This window comes from Desmodus rotundus, chromosome X, assembly GCF_022682495.2.
Source record: "Desmodus rotundus isolate HL8 chromosome X, HLdesRot8A.1, whole genome shotgun sequence".
In the NCBI taxonomy this organism is placed as follows: domain Eukaryota; kingdom Metazoa; phylum Chordata; class Mammalia; order Chiroptera; family Phyllostomidae; genus Desmodus; species Desmodus rotundus.
The window spans coordinates 81,493,941-81,520,422 of NC_071400.1; the positions used below are offsets into that span (position 1 = coordinate 81,493,941).

Here is a 26,482-nt window from a genome sequence, read left to right on the forward strand (position 1 = left end):
CATATGTATTCCAGTGTGCATGGATTCAGTCAGGGTCAAACAAGGGAAACTTGGAGACGACTATACTCAGAACACAACGCCGACACATGCAGAGTGACACCACTTTTTCCAAAGTGCTGAATAAATGTTGGCAAAGTTCTTAATGTAAAGTAAAATTCTCCTCAGATGTTCATGGTAGTTAGTTGCGTTTCTGAAAAATTCAGTATGTGTTAAAACCTCACCGAAAGGATTTTCTCTATATAGCTCACCCTCTCCAGCCACTACCCCCCCACCATGAAATGCCGACAGTGCCTTTCACTCATTGTTAAACATCCTCCCTTGATTTCCAGAAAGCCTCTGTTGTGAAGTACATAAGATCTGGTCCGATATTTTTCCAAACGAGAACTGATCTTGGGATTAATGAAACAGTATCCTCCAAGAACCTAACCTATTTCTTGGAGATAACAGTTGCCATTTTTTTCAAGGCCGAATAAAATGAGCATTTAACATCTGCTAGATTGTCTAGCAGGTCTTTAAAAATTCTGTGATTACCACTGCAGTTATAATCTATTCCCATCACCTTTATTGAATGGCTTGGCCTCTTCCAAAGGATGACGATGACATCCCTCCCATAGGTATATTAATTTCCCTCTAACTAGATGTTGGCCAACACAGGTACATTCTATATACACATCACAGGAGCTCTTGCGACTCCCCAGGACATTTCAAATGATGCGTACTCCTTAGATGGGGGCTGTAAGAGAAATATGAACACATTTTCTTGAAGAGATCAGCCAGGTGATTTAGTAAAACAAACACAGACACATAGACAGAGATAAATAAAACCTATGGTATCTATAGGTTTGAGGCAAAAATAATTTTTGCATTGGCGAAATTTCAGACGAGAAGGTAAGCAAAACGCAGAAGTCTATTTGCATTTCATCGGGGCATTTGACAAGGTCTTTCATTATATTCTCATGAATAAGTTGGAGAAGAACTGGCTAGACACAAGGTAAATTGGATGGTTTAGAAACCATTTCATGCTTTCACACAACGGATGTTGATGAATAGATCAGCGTCAGAAAGTGAAGGAAGATCTCTGGTAGTATATCACAAGGTCCTGTCCTGTTCCCCGACACACTGGATGTTTTGATCAAATATGAGGAGAGCTGCAGAGATGATGACCATTCAAATTTATGGGTGATACAAAACAGGGAAGGTAGGAGTACGTTGGGTGACAGAGCTAATGGGTGCCTGCACAGGATGACTTATAAGGTGTTTTCAGTGTTGATAACTCTGGACCAAGATCAAACTTATAGGCAATCAAAAAATTTGCCAAGGAGTGAATTGATTTTGACAGAAGCCGTTTGTTGTGCCCTCTGTTTTTGCATGGCATCTAAAAAATACATTGAATTAGCATTCTTTGCAGTGATGCATTTTAAGAACTCAAAAGAAAATAAATTTTCATTTATGAGTAGTAGAAATGTAGACATCGACAATTAAATGCAGTGTATTGCCCAGTGAATTAGTCCACTATGTCACTATCACTGCTAGTACAAAACTTGTTGAAGGATACAAGCTTCAAAGATTTACTCTCTATGCTTCTACAGAGCAAAACACAATTTTGGTCAGAGAATTGCTTATTCTCATTTTTAAACATCTTACTTACAAATGAAGTGTACTCTATTTTATAAACGAATCTCTACAACAATAGATGATATCTACAAATTGTTGTGAGGATCAACTAAAATGATGTATGTGAAAATAATGTATACACTTTAAAATTCCATACAAATATAAATTATTCAGAAAATTCACATCAACAAATAATTTTGTAAGATTTTTAACAAGAAAGGATTATGTCACAAGACAAGTCTCAATAACTTTAAAAAGATCAAAATCATATCGGGCATCTTCTCTGACCACAATGGTGTGAAACTAGGAATCAATCACAAGAAAAAAACTGAAAAACACACAAAGACATGAAGGCTAAATAACATATTAATAACAAAGAATGGGTCAACAGTGAGATCAAGGAAGAAATTAAAAGATACCATGAAACAAATGAAAGTAAGAACACTACAATCCAAAGTCTATGGGTCACAGGAAAAGCAATCGTAAGAGGGAAATTCATAGCATTTCATTTCTCTTGTTCTCAAGGAACAAGAAAAGTATCAAATCAACAACCTAACTTTATACTTAGAATTACTAGAGAAAGAACAGCAAATGAAGCCCAAAGTGAGTGGAAGAAAGGAAATAATAAAGATCAGAGCAGAAATAAATGAAATAGAGTCTGTAAAAATAATACATGAAAACACAAGCTGATTCTTTGAAAAGATAAACAAGATTGACAAAACTTTAACCAGACTTATCAAGAAAAGGAGACGAACCAAATAAATATCATCAGAAATGAAAGAAAAGTAGCAACTGTTACGACAGAAGTACAAAGGATTGTAAGAAAATATTATGAACACTATATGCCAACAAATGGAACAACCTGGACGAAATGGATAAATTCCTAGAAACATACAATCTTCTAAAACTGAATCATGAAGAATCAGAAAATATGAATGAACTGATTACAACTAATGAAATTGAAGCAGCAAACAAACAAACAAAAAAACCTTTCAACAAACAAAAGGCCTGGACTGGATTGCTTCACAGATGAATTTTACCAAGCATTCAAAGAACTAACACCTCTCCTTCTCATACTATTTCAAAAAAATTCAAGAGGAGGGAAGACTCCCAAGCTCATTTTACAAGGCCAGCATTACCCTAATTCCAAAACCAGATAAAGACACAACAAAGAAAGAAAACTACAGGCCAATATCCCTGATGAACATAGATGCTAAAATCCTCAACAAAATGTTAGCAAATCACATCCAGCAATACATTAAAAAGATCATACATCATGATCAAGTGGGATTTATTCCAAGGACACAAGGTTGTTACAATATCCTCAAATCACTAAATGTGATACACCACATAAACAAAATGAAGGATAAAAATCACATGATATATCAATAGACGCAGAGAAAACATTTGATAAAATCCAGCACCCATTTATGATAAAAACTCTCAGCAAAGTGGGAATAGAGGGAACATACTTCAACATAATAAAGGTCATATATGGCAGGCCCACTGCCAGCATCATGTTCAATGGGCAAAAACTCAGAGTGTTTCCTTTATGATTGGGAACAAGACAGGGATGTCAGCTTTTACCTCTTATTCAACATAGGACTGGAAGTCCTAGCCACAGCAATCAGACAAGAAGAAAAAATAAAGGGCATCCAAATTGGAAACAAAGAAATAGAACTGTCATTATTTGCAGAGACATGATACTGTATATAGAGAACCCTAAAGACTCTACCAATAAGCTTCTAAAACTGAACTATAAATTTAGTAAAGCAGCAGGATGCAAAATAAATACCCAGAAATCAGTTGCATTTGTGTACACTAATAATGAACTATCAGGAATGGAAACTAAGAAAACAAACCCATTTGTAATTGCACTAAAAATAAAAGAATAAAAAATACCCAGGAATAAATTTAGCCATGGATGTAAAAGACCTGTACTCATAAAATTATAAGACACTGGAAAAGAAACTGAAGAAGATACAAATACATGGAAGCATGTACGCTGTTCATGGACGGGAACAATTAACATCATTAAAATGTCCATACCACCCAAAGCAATGCATAGATTTAACGTAATTGCTATCAAGATACCAACAGCGTATGTCACAGAACTAGAATAAATACTCCAAAAATGTATATGTAATCACAAAAGACCCTGAGTAACCACAGAAATCTTGAGAAAGACAACAAAGTTGAAGGAATCACACTAGCTGATATCAAACTGTACTATAAGGCCATAGTAATCAAAACAACCTGGTACTGGCATAAGAACAGACATATAGACCAATGGAACAGAACCCAGAAAAAAAAAACATGCCTTTACATTCCATTAATATTTAACAAAGGAAGTAAGAATATACAATGGGGTAAAGATAGTCTATTCAATAAACAGTGTAGGGAAAATTAGATATGTGCAAAAAAAAGAAGAAACTAGACTACCTTCTTACAGCAAAATAAACTCAAAATGGAGTAAAGCCTTAAATGTTACAAAAGCATAAAAACTCTAGAAGAAAACATAGGCAGTAAAATCTCAGACATTTCTCATAGCAGTATTTTTTCTGATATATCTCCTCAGGCAAGGGGAACAAAATAAACAAATGAGACTACATTAAAGTAAGAAGTTTTCACACAGCAAAGCAAAACATCAACAAAATGAAAGGACAGCCCACTGAATGGAAGAACATATTTGCAGATACATTTGATAAGGGTTTAATATCCATAATTTATAAAGAACTCATAAAACACCAAAAAAACCAATCTAATTATAAAAATGGGTAAAGGATGTGAATAGACACTTCTTAGAAGAGGACATACAGATGGCCCATAGACATATGCAGAGATGTTCAATGTCACTAATCCAAGAAACACAAAATAAAAACACAATTGACATATCACCTCACACCTTTCAAAATGGCTGTCATCCATAAATCAACTAACAAGGGCTGGCGAGGAGGTGGAGAAAAGGAAACCCTTCTGCACTGCTGGTGGGAATGCAGACTGGTGCAGCTCCTGTGGAAAACCTTATGGAGCATCCTCAAAAAATTAAAAATGGAACTGCCTTACGACCCAGTGTTTCTACCTCTGGGAATATATACAAGGAAATCCAAAACACTGACTCAAAACAATATGTGCCCCCTTATGTTCACTGTGGCATTATCTGCAATAGCCCAGGTTTGGAAACAGCACAGGTGCCCATCCGTATGTGAGTGGATAAAATATCTGTGGTACATTTACACCACGGAATACTACTTGGCCGTAAAAAAGCAGGAAATCTCACTCCTTGTGACATCATGGACGGACCTGGAGAACATTAGGCTAAGTGAGATAAGCCAGTCAGAGAAAGACAAGTACCATATGATTTTACTCCTATGTGGAATCAAACAAACAAACTGAGCTAACAACCACAAATGGAAACAGAGTCATAGATACAGAGAACAGACAAACAGCTGTTAGATGGGAGGAGGTTAGGGGACTGGGTGGAAAAGAGGAAGGAATTATCCCTCCCCCCCAAAAAAACCCCTCATAGACACAGACAACAGTATGGTAATTATTGGAGAGAAAGGGGGTGGGGGGAGAGGAGTAGAAGAGGGTAGAGGGGGACAAATGGTAATGGAAGAAGACTTGATTTGGGGAGGCGAACACGCAGGACAATGTACTGATGATGTGTTATAGAATCGTACACCTGACACCTATACACTTTTAATAACCAATGTCAGCCCGATAAATTCAATAAAAATTTAAAAATAAAAAATTAAATATCATTTAATAAAAGGAACAAGAGACTGTGACCTTCTAATTTCTAGACCCTATTCCTGGTTCATAGTAGTTTTATTGATTTTAAGTGAATTTATGGAGTGTCTATTAAGTACCAGGAACAGAGAGATGAATCCTGGCCGTCGAGGCATTTACAGTAAGTTGACGATGGTAATGAAGAAGAAGCTATGGAGACTTTTGTGAGTGGTGCGTTCATGAGTAAGAGGATTCCTCAAAGCACATGCAGCCCTCAGATTCACTCCTCTATGTAGTTAAAGGAGTTTTAATTGAGAAAAGAAGCCATTAATTTATGACTATTCTTCGTGAATTCAATTTCATAAAAGGCCATCAATGTATTTCAAGTATCTAGTTCTTTTAAAGGCAGTTCCCCCCCCAATAATTAAAAGAAATAAGAAACTTTAAATCTTTATTTTGATCACCAGTTTTCATTAGATCAAGCTATTTTTAATCCTACAAATCTTGTAAATCATATTGGAACCATTAAAAAAAGAGGTTGAAACTGAAAAGAACAATTCTTTTAAAATCCACCAAGCCTTAGCCATTTGGAAAGATTAACTTATTTCTCAGTTGGCCTTATAAAATGTATTTGTTTTACTGTTAAATTTCTAGGAAAGAAACATATGAAGTATTTGATTTTCCTGTTAAATACTCTATTTAATGTAAAACATTTCTGAGAAGCTATAGATTTCTAGATAATCTCTGTATCACCAGCAAACATTTATTATTTCCATTATAAGAAGGCCACAGTTATATATTCTGTAATTTTTTATTATTTTACTACTGCCTGTAATGCCCTCTTTTTAAATGAAATCCTCAAGCCTACCTTAAGTCTAAAGTGTGCTATTCATTCAAAAACATCTCTTAGGTGGCAGCTGAAGATGATAAGCAAAAGAGTAATGATTTTTGTCTTCACTCACATACACACCACAATCCAATTCACGTAATAATCACAGAAAGCAAAGAGCTTTGAGAATAGTGTATTCGTAACCGTTACATTTGCCTCACGGGGAGATTAGCAAGTCTGCCTTGAGAAGTAATGTCTTAGAGTGGACTACATTTGGTGTTTCAAGTTTTGCCACTTATTTTGGAAACTCACCCATCCTCTCTGAAAGTCAAGTTTCACATCTATAAAAAGTTGATAATGAAAACCTGCCCCATTAACCTCATCCACACATCAAAGGAGGAGATATATGTGGAAGAGCTTGAAAACTGAAGACTATTATTTTAGTATGAAATACTATACCAATAAATGTTGAATTTAAAGTATTCTCAAAAGTTTATAAACCACACGAGAATAATGATTGAGGAATTTTGTAATAAAAGTGACAAATATTTAGAGACTATAACTTGAGGTTCATATCAGGAATTAATGAAATTGTTCGTATTTCCAAATTCCGTTAATAGACCTCTACTGTAAGTTCAGATCATCTGTTGATAATATGTTTTCAACCACTTCTTTCCTTTTTAAAAAAATATTTTATGTATTTATTTTTCAAAAGAGGAAGGGAAGGAGAAAGACACAGAGAGTAACATCAATGTGTGGTTGCCTCCCGCACGCACATCACTGGGGAGCTGGCCCACAACCCAGGCATGTGCCCTGGCTGGGAATTGAACCAGCAACCCTTTGGTTTGCAGGCCAGTGCTCAATCCACTGAGCCACACCAGCCAGGGTATCCACTTCTTTTCTTGTAAAGGGAATCTGTTATGTATTTGTCTTTTGAACTTAAAAAGTTGAACCAACCTACCGTAATGTCTTCTGAATATTGTGTATCAACATTTAACAATTTACTGTTCTGTTTTTCTCTGACTTACTGAGGATGGAATGCATATTTGTTTACACAGTCTTATGAGACACTCAAACAATGATCCTAGTTCGTCTTTTCATTTGGTTTCTATACTAATTTTCCATACATCCTTTCAGAGACAAGAAAGCTACTCAGTCTAGCTTATCAACATTAGGAAACATCTTTTGTAGAGATTAACACTGCAAGTGACCAAAACCAATTTAAACACTCACATTATACAAATCACTGAGAACTTATTTAGAAATTATGTCTAACTATAAGCCCAACCCATAACTAAGTCTTATTTATGTAGAAGGTGGCGTAACTGCATTTTTCTAAAATTTTTTTTTACAAATGTCTAAGTATCCAGAATAGTAATTTGAGTCTCCGTGTATAAATCAAGCCAAATGTAATCACTTACTTCCAACATTGTTTTTAAACTTCCCCAGTTTAACAATGCAAAACTTTAGGTATTGTATCAGTAGAAAATATAAAATACACATCTTAGATTAAAGGAGAGTAATCTCTTTGTTAACAATCCAATTTGGGAATATATGAGATCTGTCCAGAAGGTACCCAGCCATGTACTATAAAAAATAGAAACATGTATTGAAGAAGATAATGAGATACAAGAAACTTTGTACATAGGACAATGATGCCTCAGTCCTCTTCACAGTGCGCACCTTGGGACCTCACACAGTTCTCCTAATCACCACTAGCTGCCCCATTGTATTTTCCTAAATCTCATTAATGGTCTGAAATCCCTTCCCTTTCGAAGGTGATTTGAAATTTGGGAAAAGCCAGAAGTCACAGGGCGCCTAGGATGTAGGGGCACTGAGTCACTGGGATGATTTGATGTTTGGCCAAAAAACTGCACAAGACATGGTGCATGAGCAGGCACGTTGTTTTCATGAACCTCCAGTCACCAGTTGCCCATAGCTGCTGCTTTCTGAATCATTCCAATAGTTTCTGCAGAGTTTTGGACACAGATTCATTGCTCTACTCACTCAGTTACTTTTAATGCAATGACAGCCACACAGTACACTTACTCAACAGCATCTCCCGCCCCCACTGACTAGTACAGTGAACTCATCATTGTTCACGCATGCGCATTCCAGTCCACTCTCCTTGGCTCCCAGATTACATCAATGTCATTCAAACCGTTCTCATATTCACAATGGCTGGACTTTTTCCAAACAGACCTCATATATATCTCTTGAATATTTCCCATGTACATAATATTTTGTACCTTTCTTTTATCATCTAATTTTTCTCAGTGACATAGGACAGAAACACAAATCAAAGGAAATGAGTAATACAAATAATAGTATTTTTTTACTGCTATCTCCTAATATTTTATTTTCAGAAACATCTTCATGGTTTTAGGGAAAGTATTTAATTATGGTTGTTTCCCTAATGATATATGGTGCAAATCTCAATTTTAAAAATGTTTCTAGAGTAAAAAAGAAAAAAAAGTGAAAGAGACAGGATGTGTATTTTTTAAATTCCTTACATGACTGATAATGCCTGTACTCTCTTACTATCTAACGGTAAGTCTAGGTGATCAATTTTTTTGACCAAAATGTCTGTATCATTGAAGGCACTTTAAACAAATAGTTTCAAAGCTGTGGTTTATCTTTAGGGGACTAATCTATTTTTCGTGCAGGTGTGTCGCTTCTGTACATGGTAAAAAGTCATCCTGTGTTGTCTAGGGTGACGAGAGATGGGAATGAGTTTTCTGAGAACTAATCAGCAATACTTTGGGAACATTTAGGTCATGGTTTCCAATTAACTCTGGAGAGTTTGAGTAATTTAGTACCAGATCTCAAGAAGAAGGGATGAAAATCTCGTTAATTCATATGTCGGTGAACAGCAAAGCAGCAAATTTGCGTTGAAAATGGATTTTTTTATTTTGAAGTGAGGGCCAGCTAGATCTTCCTGCAGTAGTTAGGGTGGGAGACTGTTTTTTGCAAGCCTGTGTTTCCTTGTGTACAGGGTTTTAGGTGTTTCAAAGACGCTGCTTATGGTAAAGTAACAAACAGGTAAATTTGTGGTCCGAAATGAAGACCAGGATTCAGTGGCATAACCTCCCCTGCACTTTTTTTTCTTCCTCTTAGTACAATGAATATATCAAAAAGGAGCGGACACCAATATCTATTTTCAAAGTTAGGAAATTCCTTTTCTAGGAGGCAGGATTCGGGCAGTAATCCCAATTCTGCCACTTAACTTGTGTGGCACCCTGAGAAAGTCACTAGAGTTCTCTCAGAATCAGTCCCACCAACAGCAAAATGAACCCCATGATAACCTGGACCATGTGTCCAAAAGGTTTCTTATTTGTATGAAAAGCAGTTCAATTCAGCAGCCTTTTAATGATCATCCTGCAGTGTGTTTTGAGCTAAAGCCTAGTTAGATTGTCTCCATTTCCTTTGATAGGGAAAGGCCAAAAAGTGTTTAAACGTAGATTTATCACATATGAGGCAAACTGAGATCGAAGTTCATGAACACAGCGTGCTGCATGAAACCACATGAATTATAGTCCTGATCACATCATAACTGTAATGAAATGTTCACCTATCTGTCTCCTCCACCAGACTTAAGTATGTTCAGTGCTGAAGTCCATGCCTCATTTGCTTTTGTGTCTCTGTCACCAAGCTTAGATCCTGGCACCTAATACATATGGAAAAGATGCAGGGATGACTCAATGAATGATGCTGGATGCTCAGATGCTGGTGAATGTGCGGAAATAAGAATGAGGTGCAGACTGAAAGATAACCTGTGTAGAGGCTGAAGCCATTGGGAACGAGTGAAATCTCCTACTGGAAGGGTGCAAGGAAAACGAGACGCACATTGTAGGTAGAACCAAATGGGAATACCTTGTGAAATGACGACAGAGGAAGTCCCGAATATGATTTAAAACACTTAAAGAGCTATATGGCTGTTAGCTTTTAAAATTTATCTTCTGTGCTCCAACCTCAAGCCTGTGTCTCTCACCCTGGGTCAATTAGAAGAACAGAGTATATTTCAGACATTACAGTTCCATAACAGAGGAAGAAAGAGAACCATCCTCTCATTGGCACGACCCTTCCATACTCATATTTCCAAGGACATGTTGCCCAGCACAGATAAACCTGAGGCAGGAAAGTCAGAACAGTGAACGAAGGCCTCAAGCTCTACCCCTCCCCTTTTCTGTCCTGGCTGGAACCTCACAGGCGTGACCTTCACTGACCCCTGCGCCCCAGCCTCCCCTCCCCAATTTTCTGTAATGGGAGGACCAAAAAGAAATCACTATCTAGAGAGGAGAGACAAGGACAAGCCACAGAGGCAGTCACCCCACCAGCTCAGAAGCAGAGGACCACCCTATCCCCAGCCCCACAACTGTATTTAATAAAAACCTTCCACCCAGACCCCATCGGTGCTGTGTCTAGTTCTCTGACTTGCCCGCTCTCACTTCTTGTGCACATTCTATCACTTCAATAAATTTACTGGGCTTTGCTAAAGCTTTCTGTCACTCTCTTGAATCCCTTCTTTTTCAGTGACAAGGACCTAGATTGGGTTGAGGCCTCCCTTTAGCCTCCCCGGGTACCACCCGGCATCAAAGCCACAGTCTCCAAGTTGTTTCAGAAAGGGAACTTTAGCCAAAGCATTAGTGAAGGATCTTGCTCAGATTCTTGCTTCTAATCCCTGCAAATTACTAATAGAATTGCTAGATCCGTCCTACTAACTGCCGTATAGCCATAGGTAATCAAATACAATATCAAGTTATTTACCAAAGAATCAAAGTGTAATTTCTCTACTCGCAAATTAGTACAGACTGTTATGGTTACAGAGAATTTGAACTTCAGGTTCACAGGGCGTCTCGGACTGCTGGTTGACATCACTAGAAACCTTTTGTTCCTAAGTCCAGGTGCTGCTCAGGTGCTCCTTATGTCTGATCTCATATTTAACAAACAAAAAAGGGGGAAAAATGGTCACCCTGTCATCCATCCCCTAACAATATCATAGGAAATGATAGTGGTTACAATGCAAATAAGCCAGGAAAGAAAGATTCAGAGTATTTTATTTGGTTAGCCCATGACAATACCAGGGCCCGGATGACAGTGTTATTTACAAGACTGCGTGATGTGAAGTTTCCCAATTTGCCACAGAAACAGCTGAGCAAACTAGCCTTCTATATCAAATCAAGCCTTTTTCCCTTAAAAATATTCAGGAGAAAATGCAGACAACTGTAACTGAACAACAATAAAAAAATGTAAATATTCAACGTGTTTATTTCTGTTTGATTCTATATATATGTAATATAGAATATATATAATCCTGCAAAATAATGCACTGATAAAGTATTGTTCATCTCTGTGTCTCGTAGTGGAATATTATCTACGCATTAATTAAGCTTTTCAGTTTTACCCTGGGAAGTAGTAAATTTCCCTTTCTCCTTCGCATTTTATGTATTAGGTTGATCCAAAAGAAGTTGATGATAGTCAACTTAATAGAAAATCTGGAGTCTTAGAGATCTATTCACGGATACTATAATATGTGTGCATGCACACACGCACGAATGTGAATGTCTAGTGACATGTCTGGGTACTACTCATCTGATCGCCTCATTGATGATCAGTTCTTCAAAGGAAAATTGAGATGCTGAAGACATCCCTTCTGTGGTTCTTTCCCCTTATGTGGAGTTGTCACTGGATGGGCACCTCCTTGGGTAGCTGCAGGGTTGTAGTAAGCTTTATCGCTCCTGCATTTTGCCCCTCCAGTGGATTCCTACTTCTAACTGGTACGAATGCAACTCTCCATTGCCTATAGATCTCCTTAAAGAACATCCAGGAGTGCAGTAGCTCTTCAGGCTCATTGCAGAGTGTGAGAATCCTCCATCCTCTCCCCTTTTGAGACCACTGTCTGTGCAAGTAGTTGTACAAGGTCCGTCTGGAAAAAGTCCAGCCATTGTTAATCTAACAAGAATGGTTTGCGTGACACGGATGTAACCTGACAGCCAAGGAGAGTGGACTGGAATGCGCATGTGTGAACAATGACGACTTCACTGTACTAGTCAGTGGGGTCGGTAGATGCCGCTGAGTGAGCATGTGTACTGTGTGGCCATCACATTCAGAATGACTGAGCGAGTAGAGCAACAAATATGCATCAACTTTTGCATTAAGCTTGAGCATTTCTCTGTGGAAACTATTCAGATGATTCAGGGAAATACGATGGGGCAGCTGATGGTAGTTAGGGGAACTGTGTGAGGTCCCAAGGTGCCTACTGGGAAGGGGACTGAGGCGTCATTGTCCTATGTACAGTGTGTCCTGTATTTTGTATCTTCTTCAATAAATGTCTCTTTTTCATATTACATGGCTGTATACCTTCTGGACAGACCTCGTATATTCATCCATATACATATCTTAGGCAAGTATAGTTTTTAAAGCCTTAATAGTGTGACAATTCAGCAGGTCAGTTCCTAAAAAACCAGGTTCTAAGGAAGCAATTAAGATGCAGGAATTTTATTGGAGAGTGCTGTGAGGATTAACACCTATGAGGGGAAGAAAGGGAAGGAACCAGAATAGGGCAGAAGGGAAAGCTGAGCTTCAATGCAGTTATAGCCACAACATCAATCAACCCTCCCCTCCCTTCCCCTGCTATGCCTTCCCCTCCAGAATTGCCCTGACTTGGAGCAACAGGACTAGCATTTTATAACCCACACATTAACCAGTCATTGGCTACAACCTACCTCCAACAACGTTCCCCGAAATTAGTGCAAAACATATCTCAGTCCTGAAGAGGAGGTGGGCAGCCCAGCGCAGCGTCCGCTGCACCAGTAGTTCAAGTCCAGTCTCCAGTGGCACCAATTCTCCAGCTGTAGCATACCCGTATATCAGAGTTCCCTGGAAGGCTTACTGAAACCCTGCGTGCTGGAGCCCGCACTCAGAGTTTCTGGCTGAGTAGGACTAGGGTAGGGCTTGAGAATCTGCACGTCTAGTCAGTTCTCAGATGGTGCACACGCTGCTGGTCTGTGGGCCTTGTTCTGCGCCACAATGCCCGTGTTTACATGCTGAGAATGCTAAGTGGTGCCCTTCTGAATAGAAAGAAAACCTTTTTTTAAAAAAAGACTTTATTTATTTATTTTTAGAGAGAAGGGAAGGGAGGGAGAGACACATTGACGTGTGACATAAAGATTGAGTAGTCTCCTCTCGCACATGCCCAGACTGGGAACCCTGCCTGCAACCCAGGCATGTGCCCTGACTGGGAATCGAACTGGCGATATTTTGCTTTGCAGGACAGCACTCAACCCACTGAGTCACACCAGCCAGGGCGAGAAAACCTTTTGATGTCACCATCCCCTTCCATACTCCATCAAATTCTCAGCTATGTTTGTACATTATAAAGCTGTAATAGCTGAGAATTAAAATTTGTTATATAAAAACTACTTAACAAATAGAGTAGAATATACTTGTAAAGCATCATTACTATTTCTAATGTCTACTCATTGTTACTTTTAACATTCAGCCAAATTTTTTCCAGAGTCTATAATTTGATATTCTAGATAGAGGAATTTACAAAATAATCCATGTTTAAGATCTCCTCTTTAGTGTTGTTCTAAGCCAATTTTTTATTCCTTTATGATTGTCATAATTTCTACATTTTTATTTACCACATAAGCCATTGAAAGCCTTATGGTTCCAGAAAATTAAAAACTATGAGGTACTTTCAGAGCTATTTCGAATGCACAAATATGGCGTCCAAGGACCCTTGCCTCATTTCTAGTCTAGACTTGGCACAATTCAAATTTAGGAATTCTGTGTGCATAGATTGGGCTCAGGAGAAAGGATGGAGCCTTAAAACTCCCACACAAGCAGGGAGAAACAATCTCCCCTCTGATCAAAGAGGCCTGTAAAGGAGCTCATTTGAAGAGATTTTCTGCTGTTGCCACCATTGAATTTTTTTAATGTATTTTCCAAATTAGAAAATATTCAGCCTGATGTTGTCAGTATTTCAGACCACAAGGGTGTCGTTTAGGAAAATGGTGCCTCACTGTCCTGAAAGAGTTAGTGTTCTTCCCTAAGGATCCAATTTACAAAGCAGCAAACTCACTGGTAGGATTTGGCTGGAAATCGCATTGTCTCGGTGGAACCCTTTCATGTGATTTATGTGCATTGGCTTTTACAAATAACTCAAAGTTATTTACTGGTTACTTTCTCTGAAAGCAGAGGGTAAGTGGTGTTTCAAGTTTAAGGACAGGAGCGACGATGCGTCAAGCGCTGCTCATTAGGAAGACGAAGCTGATACTAAAACGCACGGGGTCTCATTCCATAAGCTTCACTCTGCCACGAGAAAAGTTCATGTTGTCCTTTTATCTTGGGTGAAAATTTCTATCCCAAATCTGAGGCTGGAGGTGAAGTAAGTCTTCGTGATTGCTAATGCGCGAGCCAACCTAGAATATTAGGTTGAACTGGACGAAATTGCTGCTTTTGTAGCCAGAAACGCTCCAAAGTCAGCAGTTACACCTGTATGATGGCAACATGAGTCCTGGTGCTGTCGCCGTGTTTCTGCATTTTTAAATAACACTAAATTAAAAGATACATAAACAGCCCTTTGGATCTTTCTCCCTGCATTGGTAGTATGCCTGAGAACTGGAGAAGCAGGGAGCCAGCCGTCCGGGGTAGCCCTGGAGCTACTGCGAGGTTTAACTGGTTTCCCTAACCAGAACGCCAAGCCACCTTTCAGCTGTGCGGTATTAAAGTTTATTTAGGAGTTGATAAGTAGCTTAGTGAAATGCTTCCTTTTTCCCAGTAGCTGCATCCTCATAAACCTATTCTACCCTCCACCAGTTAATGCAGACAGAAGATTTTTCTCCAGTACGAGCACCGAAACGACACTGTAGAAGACTGTATGCTCAGCAAAAACCTCAGCCGTGATGAATAAAGAGCTCTTCCGGGGGCTTCGCTGCCGCTGGCACGGCAGGAGTTGTTTATTGCCGGGTTTGCACATCCCATGATACAGTTGCTGCTGAAATAAATTGCAATTTTGCATAATTATTGACAATCACTTCTTAACAAGCAGTGTGTATCATATTCAAGTGTTCCAATTTTTTTAAATCCATTTTTAGCTTATGTTTTATCCCAGAAAGTGTTTATGTAGTAATCGAAGGCAAATACCGCATTTAAACAAGAGTACTAATTTCCTCATTGCAGACAAAATTTACCTGAATCTTTTTAGATGGGACTGTTACCGCCTAAGGCTACTTTCCCTCCCAAGGTATTATCATGTAGATGTTTACTGCAGGCATGTGTGCGTATCCACAGTACATGTATTATATATATTGTCAGGAAATACGAATAGTATTTTAGATTTTTTTGTGTGTCATTAGGGAGCTTGGTTCACCACTCATGAAAGAGGAAGTGAGACTATGGGATGTGGTCGGCGGGAACTAACATTTTGAATAACTGTAATGTGTAACTATATAATGCGTGAGGCTCTACAGACATTATTGCATTTTCATTCTCGTGACAGCAATGTGTATTACAGATGAGAATTTAAGAAATCAGAGAGGTTCAGTAACTTGCCCTATCACATAGTTGGTAGGAAATATCGGGATTCGAACCCAGCTCTGTCTGGGGTTTGTTGGCTCTACTATTTTCAATACACATAAAATTTCCTTTTGGAAAACAATCTCAGTTGTATGACAGGCAGGTAACGCAATAGAAAGCTAACACTATAGTTACAGCTGTTGGAACACAACAGCGGGTGTTCCGCAAACTAATATTCTGCACAATGGTTTTTATAAAAGACTTTTTCTATTTTTCTACTTGTTAATCATTTTGTCCTCCTTTGCCCTCCAATCCCCTTCTTTTTTTGTCTTCCAGCATTCACCTTTCTATTCTAGTTTTACATTTTCTTGACTTCTTCTTGCCTATCCAATCCTGGTTTCCTGCCTCAAGTGATATCAAAGATCAGCATGGTATAGGGATTTTTAGAGTTTTACATATAAAGATTAGCTTAAAGTTTTGTAGTATATTAAAATAAACTTTCAAAAAATAAAATAAAATAAACTTTCCAAAGTCCAAATATACATATGTATATATCAAAAGTGTGTGTGTGTGTGTGTGTGTGTATGTGCACATGTGTGTGTATATATACATATATCTGCTATTTTAGTTGTTGCTTTTAACAGGAGCTTTACCAACAGCTCACCTCTTTGTTCATAGATACAATTTAGTCCCTTTAGCCTTGCTCTTTTCATGGGGTTCTCCGGGTGCACCAGATATTTGAGAATTGCATCTGCGCATTTGTTCCTTTGCAGAGTGAATGATCGAGAGGCTGCTTTGGAAGAAACTTACAGATTGCTACAACAGTTCCCCCTGGACCTGGAGAAGTTTCTTGCGTGGCTTACAGAAGCTGAAACCACTGCCAACGTCCTGCAGGATGCCACCCATAAAGAAAGGCTCCTAGAAGATTCCAAGGGAGTAAGAGAGCTGATGAAACAATGGCAAGTAAGTCTACTGTAGCGCTCTTGTGAATCCACTCCAACAAGCCTCAGCATTTGTCCTTGTGATTGGTACGCGGGGGACAAAAGATGGCCTGATTTCTTTAAGCACTTGGGCAAGAAGGAGAGCGGCAGAGGGAGAGGGACAACTCATTTATTATCTTTTTTAACTGCGGATCTTCTAAATAGTGCATGCCTTTAACCAGGAGCTAGAGCTTTGGTCAGACAGAAACTTTGCCGAGAGGAAGAAATTAGGGATTGGTTTATTGAATAGAAAAAGTTGCCATTGTTGAGTGTTTATTTAACATTTTACAGGGAAAGCATCTGTATGAATTGTCTATTTTATTTAGCGTTGCTAACTGAATCAGTTTCCCTTCATTACTTTCAAATACGTTTTGAAATGCTAATCTGGCATTTTGGAGCTTTCTTCCTAACATGATCTGTGAAAGTAAAAAATGACATGACTAAATTTGTCATAGTTAATGATAATGCAATTTTCAGACGATTGTTTTTCCTAGAAACAGAAATTATTGCTATAAAATTTCATATGCAGCAACACTGAAACCAGAAGCCGAGGGCAGCTGTGCTAAATGAAGTCTTGGTGAGAATCATATTTTACAGTTCAAGTTTATTCTCAGTACCTGGTAGGGTTTTCCTGAACTATTATGGGGTCGTTTTATGTGTAGTTGGGTTTTCTGGCTTGATATTAGAATTTTACTACTATCACAAATAAAATTTGGAGTGTTAGAATAACACGATCAGTTTTTTGGATTAACTTCATTTGTTTCTTTGTTTCGTATTTTGAAATCATAAGAAGAGTGATTGCGCACCCTGGGTTGAAAAATAATTCCAAAATCAAATCATCATAAGCAAAGGCTTTTCTCCTCTCCTCCTTGTTGTTGTTTTTCTGTTTTGAAATGATGTTTGATCTACCTCGCTGCCCTGGTGCATAGAGTAGATGATGGCGGCAATGTATACCTTCCTGAATTTCTTCTTGTCTTATCATTCTCCTCAGACTCTGCTTGCCCCTCCACAGTATGTATTGGGTTGGTCTCATCATTTGGAGGCAGTTTGCTAGAACGATGCCTCATTTGTCTTTGCGGGTATCTCCCGTGGCTTGACAGTGTAAAAGCAATGCAAAGTTACACCTTTTTGGTCGCTCTTACCTGAATGGTTAGAAAACGTGCTGCTGGAATTGATTTGACTTACGAAATTTCATCAATAATATTTTCTCCTTGTAAATGCCCATAAGGCCACCCTAAAATTTTAGTAAATACTATATAGACTCACACATGTTCTCATCAGCTATGGTAAAAAGTAAAACTTGAAGTGGAATTTTTTAGCAGATTACTTTAGAAATAAAAAGTAATTGTGGCAACTCAAAATAACTTTATAATAGGACTTTAATAAAATAGCCCTTAAGTGAGTGATTAAGTCTGGTTCAGAGCAAAGCTACATCCATCTATCTCCTATATATTTCATATTTATATCTTCAGTACTCTGCAATGAAAATTCATTTATAACTCTTAATCTTGAGAAACTGCAAAGATTCTGAATCATGAAAGAAAAAAAAATTGCCTTGTTTTTCCTACATTGAAAGAATAGAGGATAAAGTACATTTTGTTTAGATTTCTGATCTTTTTAATTTTTAAAAAAAATTTACTGATTGATTTGGGAGAGAGAGAGAGAGAGAGAAACATCGACCTGTCGCTCCACTTATTTATGTATTCACTGGTTCATTCTTGCATGTGGCCTGACCGGGGACAGAACGCACAACCTTGGTGTATCAGGATGACGCCCTAACCAACTGAGCTACCCGGCCGAGCGCTGATCTCTCTTTTAAATACTGTTGGAAATGATGCTGAGGAAGCATTCTAGGCTTATGCTGTATTACTCATAAAAACGTATTTATTCTTAAAAACTGTATAAAACTTCCTTAGAGTCCCTGAAAATCTTCAACATACAGTTTTTCCCTTTCTAACGTAGGACTAAGACTTCAACATCATTTAAACACAGAGAAAATTTTCTCATTCCTTCTTAGTTAATATTGTGTTTTCTGTGAATTCCGGTTGCCTCAGGTTGAAAGTACATTTTATGAATAGGAATGGCATTTATAGCCAGCTCTGATTTCTAAGGTAGATGGCTCAGTAATGGTCTTTTGATGAAATATTTGGAGGTATCATGGTAAAAACTCTCATGTACTGAAACTATTCATTATTGTTAATGGCACATTTCAATGGATGGAATTGAATCAAGATACTGGGGTTTACAAGCAACTAATGGAAATGCCAATTTTGAAAGTAAATAAAACCATGTATCTTAGGAGATTACATGCAATTTCTGTATTGCAACTAAATGGAAGCATTTGCTTTTTTCTCCTCTGAAGACGATTTTTTAATTTTTTTTTTTTTGGTTTTTTTCACATTTTTCTACTGTTGTTCAAGTACAGTTCTCTCCAACTACCCCCTACACCCCCCACCCCAGCCATCCCCACTTCCCGCCCTTGATCCTACCCACCTTTGGTGACGTCCATGGGTCCTTTATACATGTTCCTGAAAACCCTCCCCCCTTTTCCCTCATTATCCCCTCCCACCTCCCCTCTGGTTACTGTCAGATTGTTCTTCAGTTCACTGTCTCTGGTTCTATTATGCTTGCTTGTTTGTTTTGTTGATTAGGTTCCACTTATAGGTGAGATCATTTGGTATTTGTCTTTCACTGCCTGGCAATTCCACTCGATTTTTAAATTTCGAACAAAAGGAATTTTCTGTGATATGTGGAAAGGAAAAATGTGTTAATGGTTTGCCTTTATACTTCATTTGCAGAAGTTGGTACCATTATATTCATTGTTTGACTCATGCTGTACAGTAGCCCCCTTTATTCACAGTTACCTGCAGTCAGCCATGGTCCAAAATTATTAAATGGAAAATTCCAGAAATAAACAAATCATAAGTTTTATTGTGTGCCGATCTGAGTAGCATAGTGAAATCGCACGCCATCCCGTTCCATCCCGCCCGGAATGTGAACATTCCACACATTAGTTACTTAGTAGCCCGCTAGATCATCAGACTGTCGCAGTGTCACAGTGCTTCCGTTCAAGTCACCCTTATTTTATTTAATAATGGCCCCAAAGCACAACAGTAGTGATGGTGGCAATTCCGATATGCCAAAGAAAAGCCGTCAAGTGCTTCCTTTGAGTGAAAAGTTGAGTACCATACAATAAGATGTTTTGAGAGAGACCACATCCACATAACTTTTATTCTAGTCTATTGTTATAATTGTTCTATTTTATCATTAGTTATTGGTGGTCATCTCTTACCGTGGCTAATCTCATAAGTTAAACTTTATTGTACATGTGTATGTATAGGAAAAAAAACACAGTGTATATAGGGATTGGTACTAACCGTGTTTCAGGCGTCCACTGGAGGTCTTGGAATATAAGAGGGGACTATTGTACAGCAAGAGCAGCTCTTACGTATTAAAAAAGGCTACTCCACATGCCTGCCAGAGCAAGAGCTCTCCCAGCAGACCCTGATATATCTGTTCACCCACAAGCAGTGGCGTTTGACTTTTATATGAACGCTACTAAATGGAGACAGGCAGTGAAAACCTTCACAAAATATGTGTTTGCCTGTGACTGTCAATCAGCCGTTCTATATATGGAGACTCCAGCTCTCGCTAGACTACCTGACTCTCGCTATTGTTTATCATCCACTCCATAGGGTATTTATTTCTCCCAGCCATAATTACAATCCATGGGTTCTGGAAGCATTCATGTTTTATGAAGCATATGCTTCCTTACTGGAATTAACCTCATTAATTCCACTCTGAAAGCCTTTAAAATTTCTTCCTTGAATCAGAAAAAAAAAAAATGTTAGTGACTTTCCTTACTAAAAGCAAGGCCATAATAGCTGTCCTGGTACTTGAGGCTAATGAAGGATTTCTTATAAGTATTGTTATTTCTTTAACTGGAATTTTAAAGCCAGTATATTTTTATAAAGTACCAACTATCTAGAGTCAAGAGGTGATAGTGTGAGATTTTTTTAATTGAAAATGTAGCCTTAAAATGAAGAACTATATTCATAATTGAATCACGTTCTTCCCGGGTCCAAAACATTCCTAGCTCTGGGCCTCGGAGAATTGATAGAGATGGTCACGGTCCCAAGCTTGGCCGTAAAACCATGGGTAACTGACTGAAAACGGGAAGACTCTGCATCTTTGCTAATGTTCCGTGAGTTTCACCAATCTTAACTTGTTCTCCAAGCACCCCTAAGAGATAAGTGTAATAACAGCTTAAAGAGAAGGTTTGTGGGTGTGGTATGTAGTGGGAGAGATGGCCATAAACATGGCATAGTTAGGATTTTTTTCTCAGCAAGAGAAACTGTGGAGCCATTAATACTTGACATTCCTTCCCCTGTTCATGGCTCAAGTCGTATCTCTCAACTCACTCCCTCCTCTGATTGCATTTGTTTTACCCACGGGTCCTCCCAACCCTCTTTCTCATTATAAAAATCCTCTTCTAGGAAACAAGACCTATTCAGAGATGCAAGCTTAAGAAGTTTTGAATTGTAGAACAGAGTACACCTGCAAATTAAGATATCTTAGGTTTCTCAGACATTATTGAGATTGAGGAAGTAGCTTCTTCAGTGTTTCTTACAAAAATCTTGGCCCACTGGATAATTCCAGAGGAAGAAAGAAGAATGCAATCTTAGTAACACAGTTAATATGGTGAATAAATGGAATTATCACGTTTCTTGTGGCATCTGAGAATAGAGAGGTACTCTGAGGACTCCTAACTCTAAGAAAAGGAAACCCCTTGCATATTCTTTTCTGTTGCTATAAACTGAATTGAGTTTTATATGTATTTTTAAATCTGTATACTTTGATAAATGAAGAATATGAAAGTTAATATTTTTATTTTGCCTGGTGATGACTGCCTACTATTTTAGATATTTGAAACTCTTTTATATGTTATTTCCCAAAGAACTTTAATTCATCGTATCTTCGTGAAGCATCTGTCAGGTGCCTAGCACGATGCTAGGACTAGCAACGCAGACGTGATTAGAGAGATGCCTTTCCATCGCAGTTCAGACAAAGGGCTAGCTGTGTGATCAGTGCAATGAATGTCAAACCACATTTTTTAAATAAAAAGAAATAAAATTAAGAATTAGCATTATTTTGTGAACCTCTGTTTTCAATTGCTTGTATATACGTGTGCATGTGTGCGTGCGCATGTACCTACTGGATCACTATGTAAAATATATTCAAGAGACACTGTATTCAAACATGATTTCTGCCTTTGGGGCGCTCATATTCCAGAGGTGAAGATAGACATGCTGAGTATTATAGTAAAGGGCTTGACAGGGTCTCATAAAAACAGAAGATGGTTATTAAGATAAGCCTGCCAGAGAGACCAGGAAACTCACCTAGAACTCTGTTTTTCAGTCTTGCTTATACATTGCAGGAGCTTTTTAAATGCCGATATCTGGCCTGACTGGCGTGGCTCAGTTAGTTGGGCATTGTTCCACAAAGCAAAAGGTCGCCACCGGTTCAATTCCCGGTCAGGGCACGTGCCTGGGTCGCAAGTTTGGTCCCCAGTCAGGGCGTGTGCAGAAGGCAACTGATCAATGTTTCTCTCTCACATCAATGTTTCTCCCCTCTCTTTCTTCCTCCCTTCCCCTTTCTCTAAAAAATTAATTAATTCAGTAAAATCTGTTTTAAAAATGCTGATCTCTGGGTTCCAAACACAGAGATCCCAGCTGGACTGATCACAACATATCTGGCCTATGATTCTTATGTGCAGCCAAGATGGAGAACCTCTGTTCAAAGAAAGTCAGAAGAATGTGAGGGGTTTGCTAGGTACACAGAGTTCAAAACAGAATTTTTGGCAAAGGAAACAGCATGGCCAAAGCCCTGGACAGTATGGTAGTTTGGGAATCTGAAAGTTCTCTATGGCTGAGCTTCGAAAGATCAGCTAGGGTAAATGATGCAGAAAGGCAGCGTGGTATGATAGAGAGAATATGAGCCTTGCAGGCAGAAAGACCACTTACTGTACCACTTGTTGGCTAACCGCTAGGTCTCAGCTACGTTCTTCTATGCAGTGAACACAGCACTTCACAGGGTTTGGGGAGGAGTAAGGAATAGGATAACATGTAAAATGCCCACCAGAGGGGCACAGTGTTGGACTCAACGGGCTCAGTATCTATAAGCTGTCTTTCCCTCTCTCTTGCCACCTATCTTTAATCAGAGTTTGGGCTGTATATGTAGTCTATGAGAAGTCAGCATCGTTTTAAGGAAATGGAATAACCAGACTTACGTTATTGAAAAACCACTCTGGTAACTGTGAGGAGAATGAATTAGGATTTAGACCTGTCCAGGAATAATAGTTAGAAAGTTATTTCTGGTTCTTTGCCCATTTTTAAATTGGATTTTTTGTGGTTTTATTGAGTTTTATTGAGTTTTATGAGTTCTTTATAAATTTTGGATGTTAACCCCTTATCCGATGTATTGGCGAATATGTTCTTCCATTCAGTGGGTTGTCTTTTCATTTTATTGATGGTTCCCGTTGCTGTGCAAACACTTGCGTTTGATGCAGTCCCATTTTTTATTTTTTGTTTTCAATCCCTGGCCCAAGGTGGTATATCAGAAACAGTATTGCCACGAGAAACGTTTGAGATTTTACCGCCTCTGTTTTCTTCTAGAGTTTTTATGCTTTTGAGTTTAACATTTAAGTCTTTAATCCATTTCCAGTTTATTCTTGTACATTGTGTAAGGAGGTGGTCTAGTTTCATATGTTTGCATGTATCCATCCAATGTTTTCAACACCATTTCTTGAACAGACTCTCTTTAACCCATTGTGCGTATGTTGTTGCCTCTTTTGTCAACTATGTATTGACTGCGAAGGTGTGGGTTTATTTCTGGACTCCCTTCTCTGCTCCATTGACCTATGTGTCTGCTTTTGTGCCAGCGCCCTGCTGTGGTGGTTACTGTGCACTTGCAGCACAGTGTGGTAGCAGGTAGCATGGTTCTTCCAACTTTGTTCTTTTTTTCCTCAAGATTTCTGTGGCTATGTGGGGTCTTTTGTGGGTCTATAAAAAATTTTGGAAAATGTGTTCTTGTTCTGGGAAATATGCCATTGGTATTGTGATAGACATTGGGTTGAATCTGTAGATTGCTTTGGATAACATGAACATTTTAATGATGTTAATTCTTCTTGGCCATGACAATGGCATATGCTTCCACTTATTTGTATCTTCTTTCAGTTCTTTCTTTGGTATCTTATAATTTTCCAAGTGTAGGTCTTTTGCATCTTTGGTTAAATTTATTCCTAGGTATATATTTTTTGGTGCAATTGTAAATGGGATTTCTCCTAGTTTCTCTTTCGGAGAGTTCATTTTTGGTAAATAAAAATGCAAGTGATTTCTGGATATTTATTTTGTATCCTGATTCTTTGCTGAATTCATTTAACAGTTCTAGCAGTTTTTTGTTGGAGTCTCTAGGGCTCTCTATGTACAGGGTCATGCCATCTGGAATTGATGACTGTTTAACCTTTTTCTTTTCAATTTGGAGGGCTTTCATTTCCTGTTGTCTGATTGCTGTGGCTAGGATTTCCAGTACCATGTTGAATTAAGAGTGGTGAAAACAGACATCCCTGTCTTGTTCCCAGTCTTAAGGGAAATGCTTTTAGTTTTTGGCTGTTGAGTATGATGTTAGCTGTAGGTTGTTATATATGGCCATTATTATGTTGAGGTATGTTCTCTCTGTTCCCGCTTTGTTGAGAATTTTTATCATAAATAAGTACTGCATTTTATCAAGGGCTTTTTCTGCATCTTTTGATCTGATTGTGTGATTCTTATCTTTCATTTTTTAATGTATTATATCATGTTTATTGATTTCTGGATATTGTATTAATCTTGCATCCCCGGAATAAATCCCACTTGATCATGGCGTATGATCTTTTTAATGTATTGCTGGATCAAGTTTGCTAATATTTTGGTTGAGGATTTTAACATCTCTGTTCATCAGGGACATTGGTCTATAATTTTCTTTCTTTGTAGTGCCTTTATCTAGTGTTGGAATTAGTATGATGCTGGCCTCGTAAAGTGAGCTTGAGAGTCTTCCCTCTTGAATTTTGTAGAACAGGGTGAGAAGGATAGGTTTTTTTTCTTCTTTGAATGTTTGGTAAAGCCATTTGGGCCAGGACTTTTGTTGGCTGAGAGTTTTTGAATTATTCCTACAGTTTCACTTGTTGTTATCAGTTCATTCAAATTCTCTCATTCTTCTTGATTTAGTTTTGGAAGATTGTGTGTTCCTAGGAATCTGTCCATTTTGTCTGTATTGTCCAGCTTGTTGGCATGTAGTTTCCTGTAATATTTTCTTACAATCTTTTATATTTCTGTGGTCTGTATTGTTATGTCTCCTCTTTTATTTCTTTTTTTTTTTAAAGATTTTACTTATTTATTTTGAGAAAGAGGGAAAGGGAGAGAGAAAGGGAGGGAGACAAACATCAGTGTATGGTTCCCTCTCACATGCCCCCTGCTGGGGACCTGGCCTACAACCCAGGCATGTGCCCTGACTGGGAATGGAACCGGTGACCCTTTGGTTCCCAGGCTGGTGCTCAATCCGCTGAGCCACACCAGGCAGGGCTCCTCTTTAATTTCTGATTTCATTTACTTGGGTCCTCCCTCTTTTTTTCTTGATGAGTCTGATTAAAGGTTTGCCAATCTTATTTATCTTTTCAAAGAACCTTCTCTTGGTTTCACTGATCTTTTGTATTTTTTAAACTCTATTTTTTAAATTTCTACTCTGATATTTATTTTTTTTCTTCTATTCACTTTGGGGTTTGTTTATTGTTCTTTTCCAGTGTCCTTAAATATAAAATTAGATTGTTTATTTGTTTTGTTGTTGTTGTTTTTGGATGTAGAACTCTGATTTTTTAAAACTTTTCAACCCAAGAAAAGATGAATAGTCTTTAATAGATTTTAGTTCTTAAATGTCAATAATGACTCTTGTTTTGAAAGCTTTTGTAAACTCTTCACATATAAACAAACTTCAGTACTCTCATTCTTGAAAATAAACATGCTAGGCTGAAAATTAAAAATATTTTGTGTTTTGTAATAACCTCCTTGAGCAAAATAAATTGACTTGCTACCCCTATCTTTCAACCAGACAGCAGACATTGATTGAGATACCCAGACTACACGTCAGTAAAAGTAGCTTATTTTTTTTCAAACAGTCTGACCAATATTGGAAGCCACAGCAGTGGCTTATGGATATGTTAATAAGTTAATAAAGTTGCCTTAAATGCATGCTTAAAGCATTAGTGCAGAAGACAATGACAGGCTGTCACTATTCACTAACTTTCTTTGTTCTCCATCAGAACCTGAACAAGATCTATGTAATTTAGGTCTTATTCTCCAAACAAGAGTAGAAAATGTCAGGAAAAGTTAAATCTCAGAAGCAGTCAAAGAAACTGACATTACTTTCTCCTCCTTCCTTTGTCCAAACTCGAAGGTTTTTTAAGGGTTAGAAGTCCTTGAGATAAGACTTCCTCGGCCAAAAAAAAAAGATATTCCTGTCTGTGCTGGATGGTAATGCCCCTTCCTGTTGGAAAATTCAGGAAGTGTGAATTGGGGGGATCAAAGAAAAGGATCTTCAGTCTTGTATTTACAAATTATTTTAAAAATGAACTTCCTTAGTGTCTCTCTTGTGCCTTTCATAATTCTGCTAATAAAACATTTCAGGTATTAGTCTAAGATTAATAGTATTCAAAATAATTTAGGTTATCAGCATGTGATTTTCATTCCACATGAGGTCCATTTGCAGTTTACAT

At 38.1% G+C, this 26,482-nt stretch overlaps 1 protein-coding gene across 6 annotated transcripts in view; it reads left to right on the top strand.

Annotated features, from left to right (window-relative positions):
• Nucleotides 1–26,482, top strand: part of DMD (dystrophin) — a 1,965,474-nt gene that overhangs the window by 1,491,899 nt on the left and 447,093 nt on the right. For all 6 annotated transcript variants that reach the window (XM_053917632.1, XM_053917633.2, XM_053917631.1 and 3 more), the window contains one exon: nucleotides 16,471–16,660. In XM_053917632.1, the coding sequence (XP_053773607.1) occupies nucleotides 16,471–16,660 (190 nt within the window). The remainder of the gene's footprint in view (nucleotides 1–16,470; nucleotides 16,661–26,482) is intronic.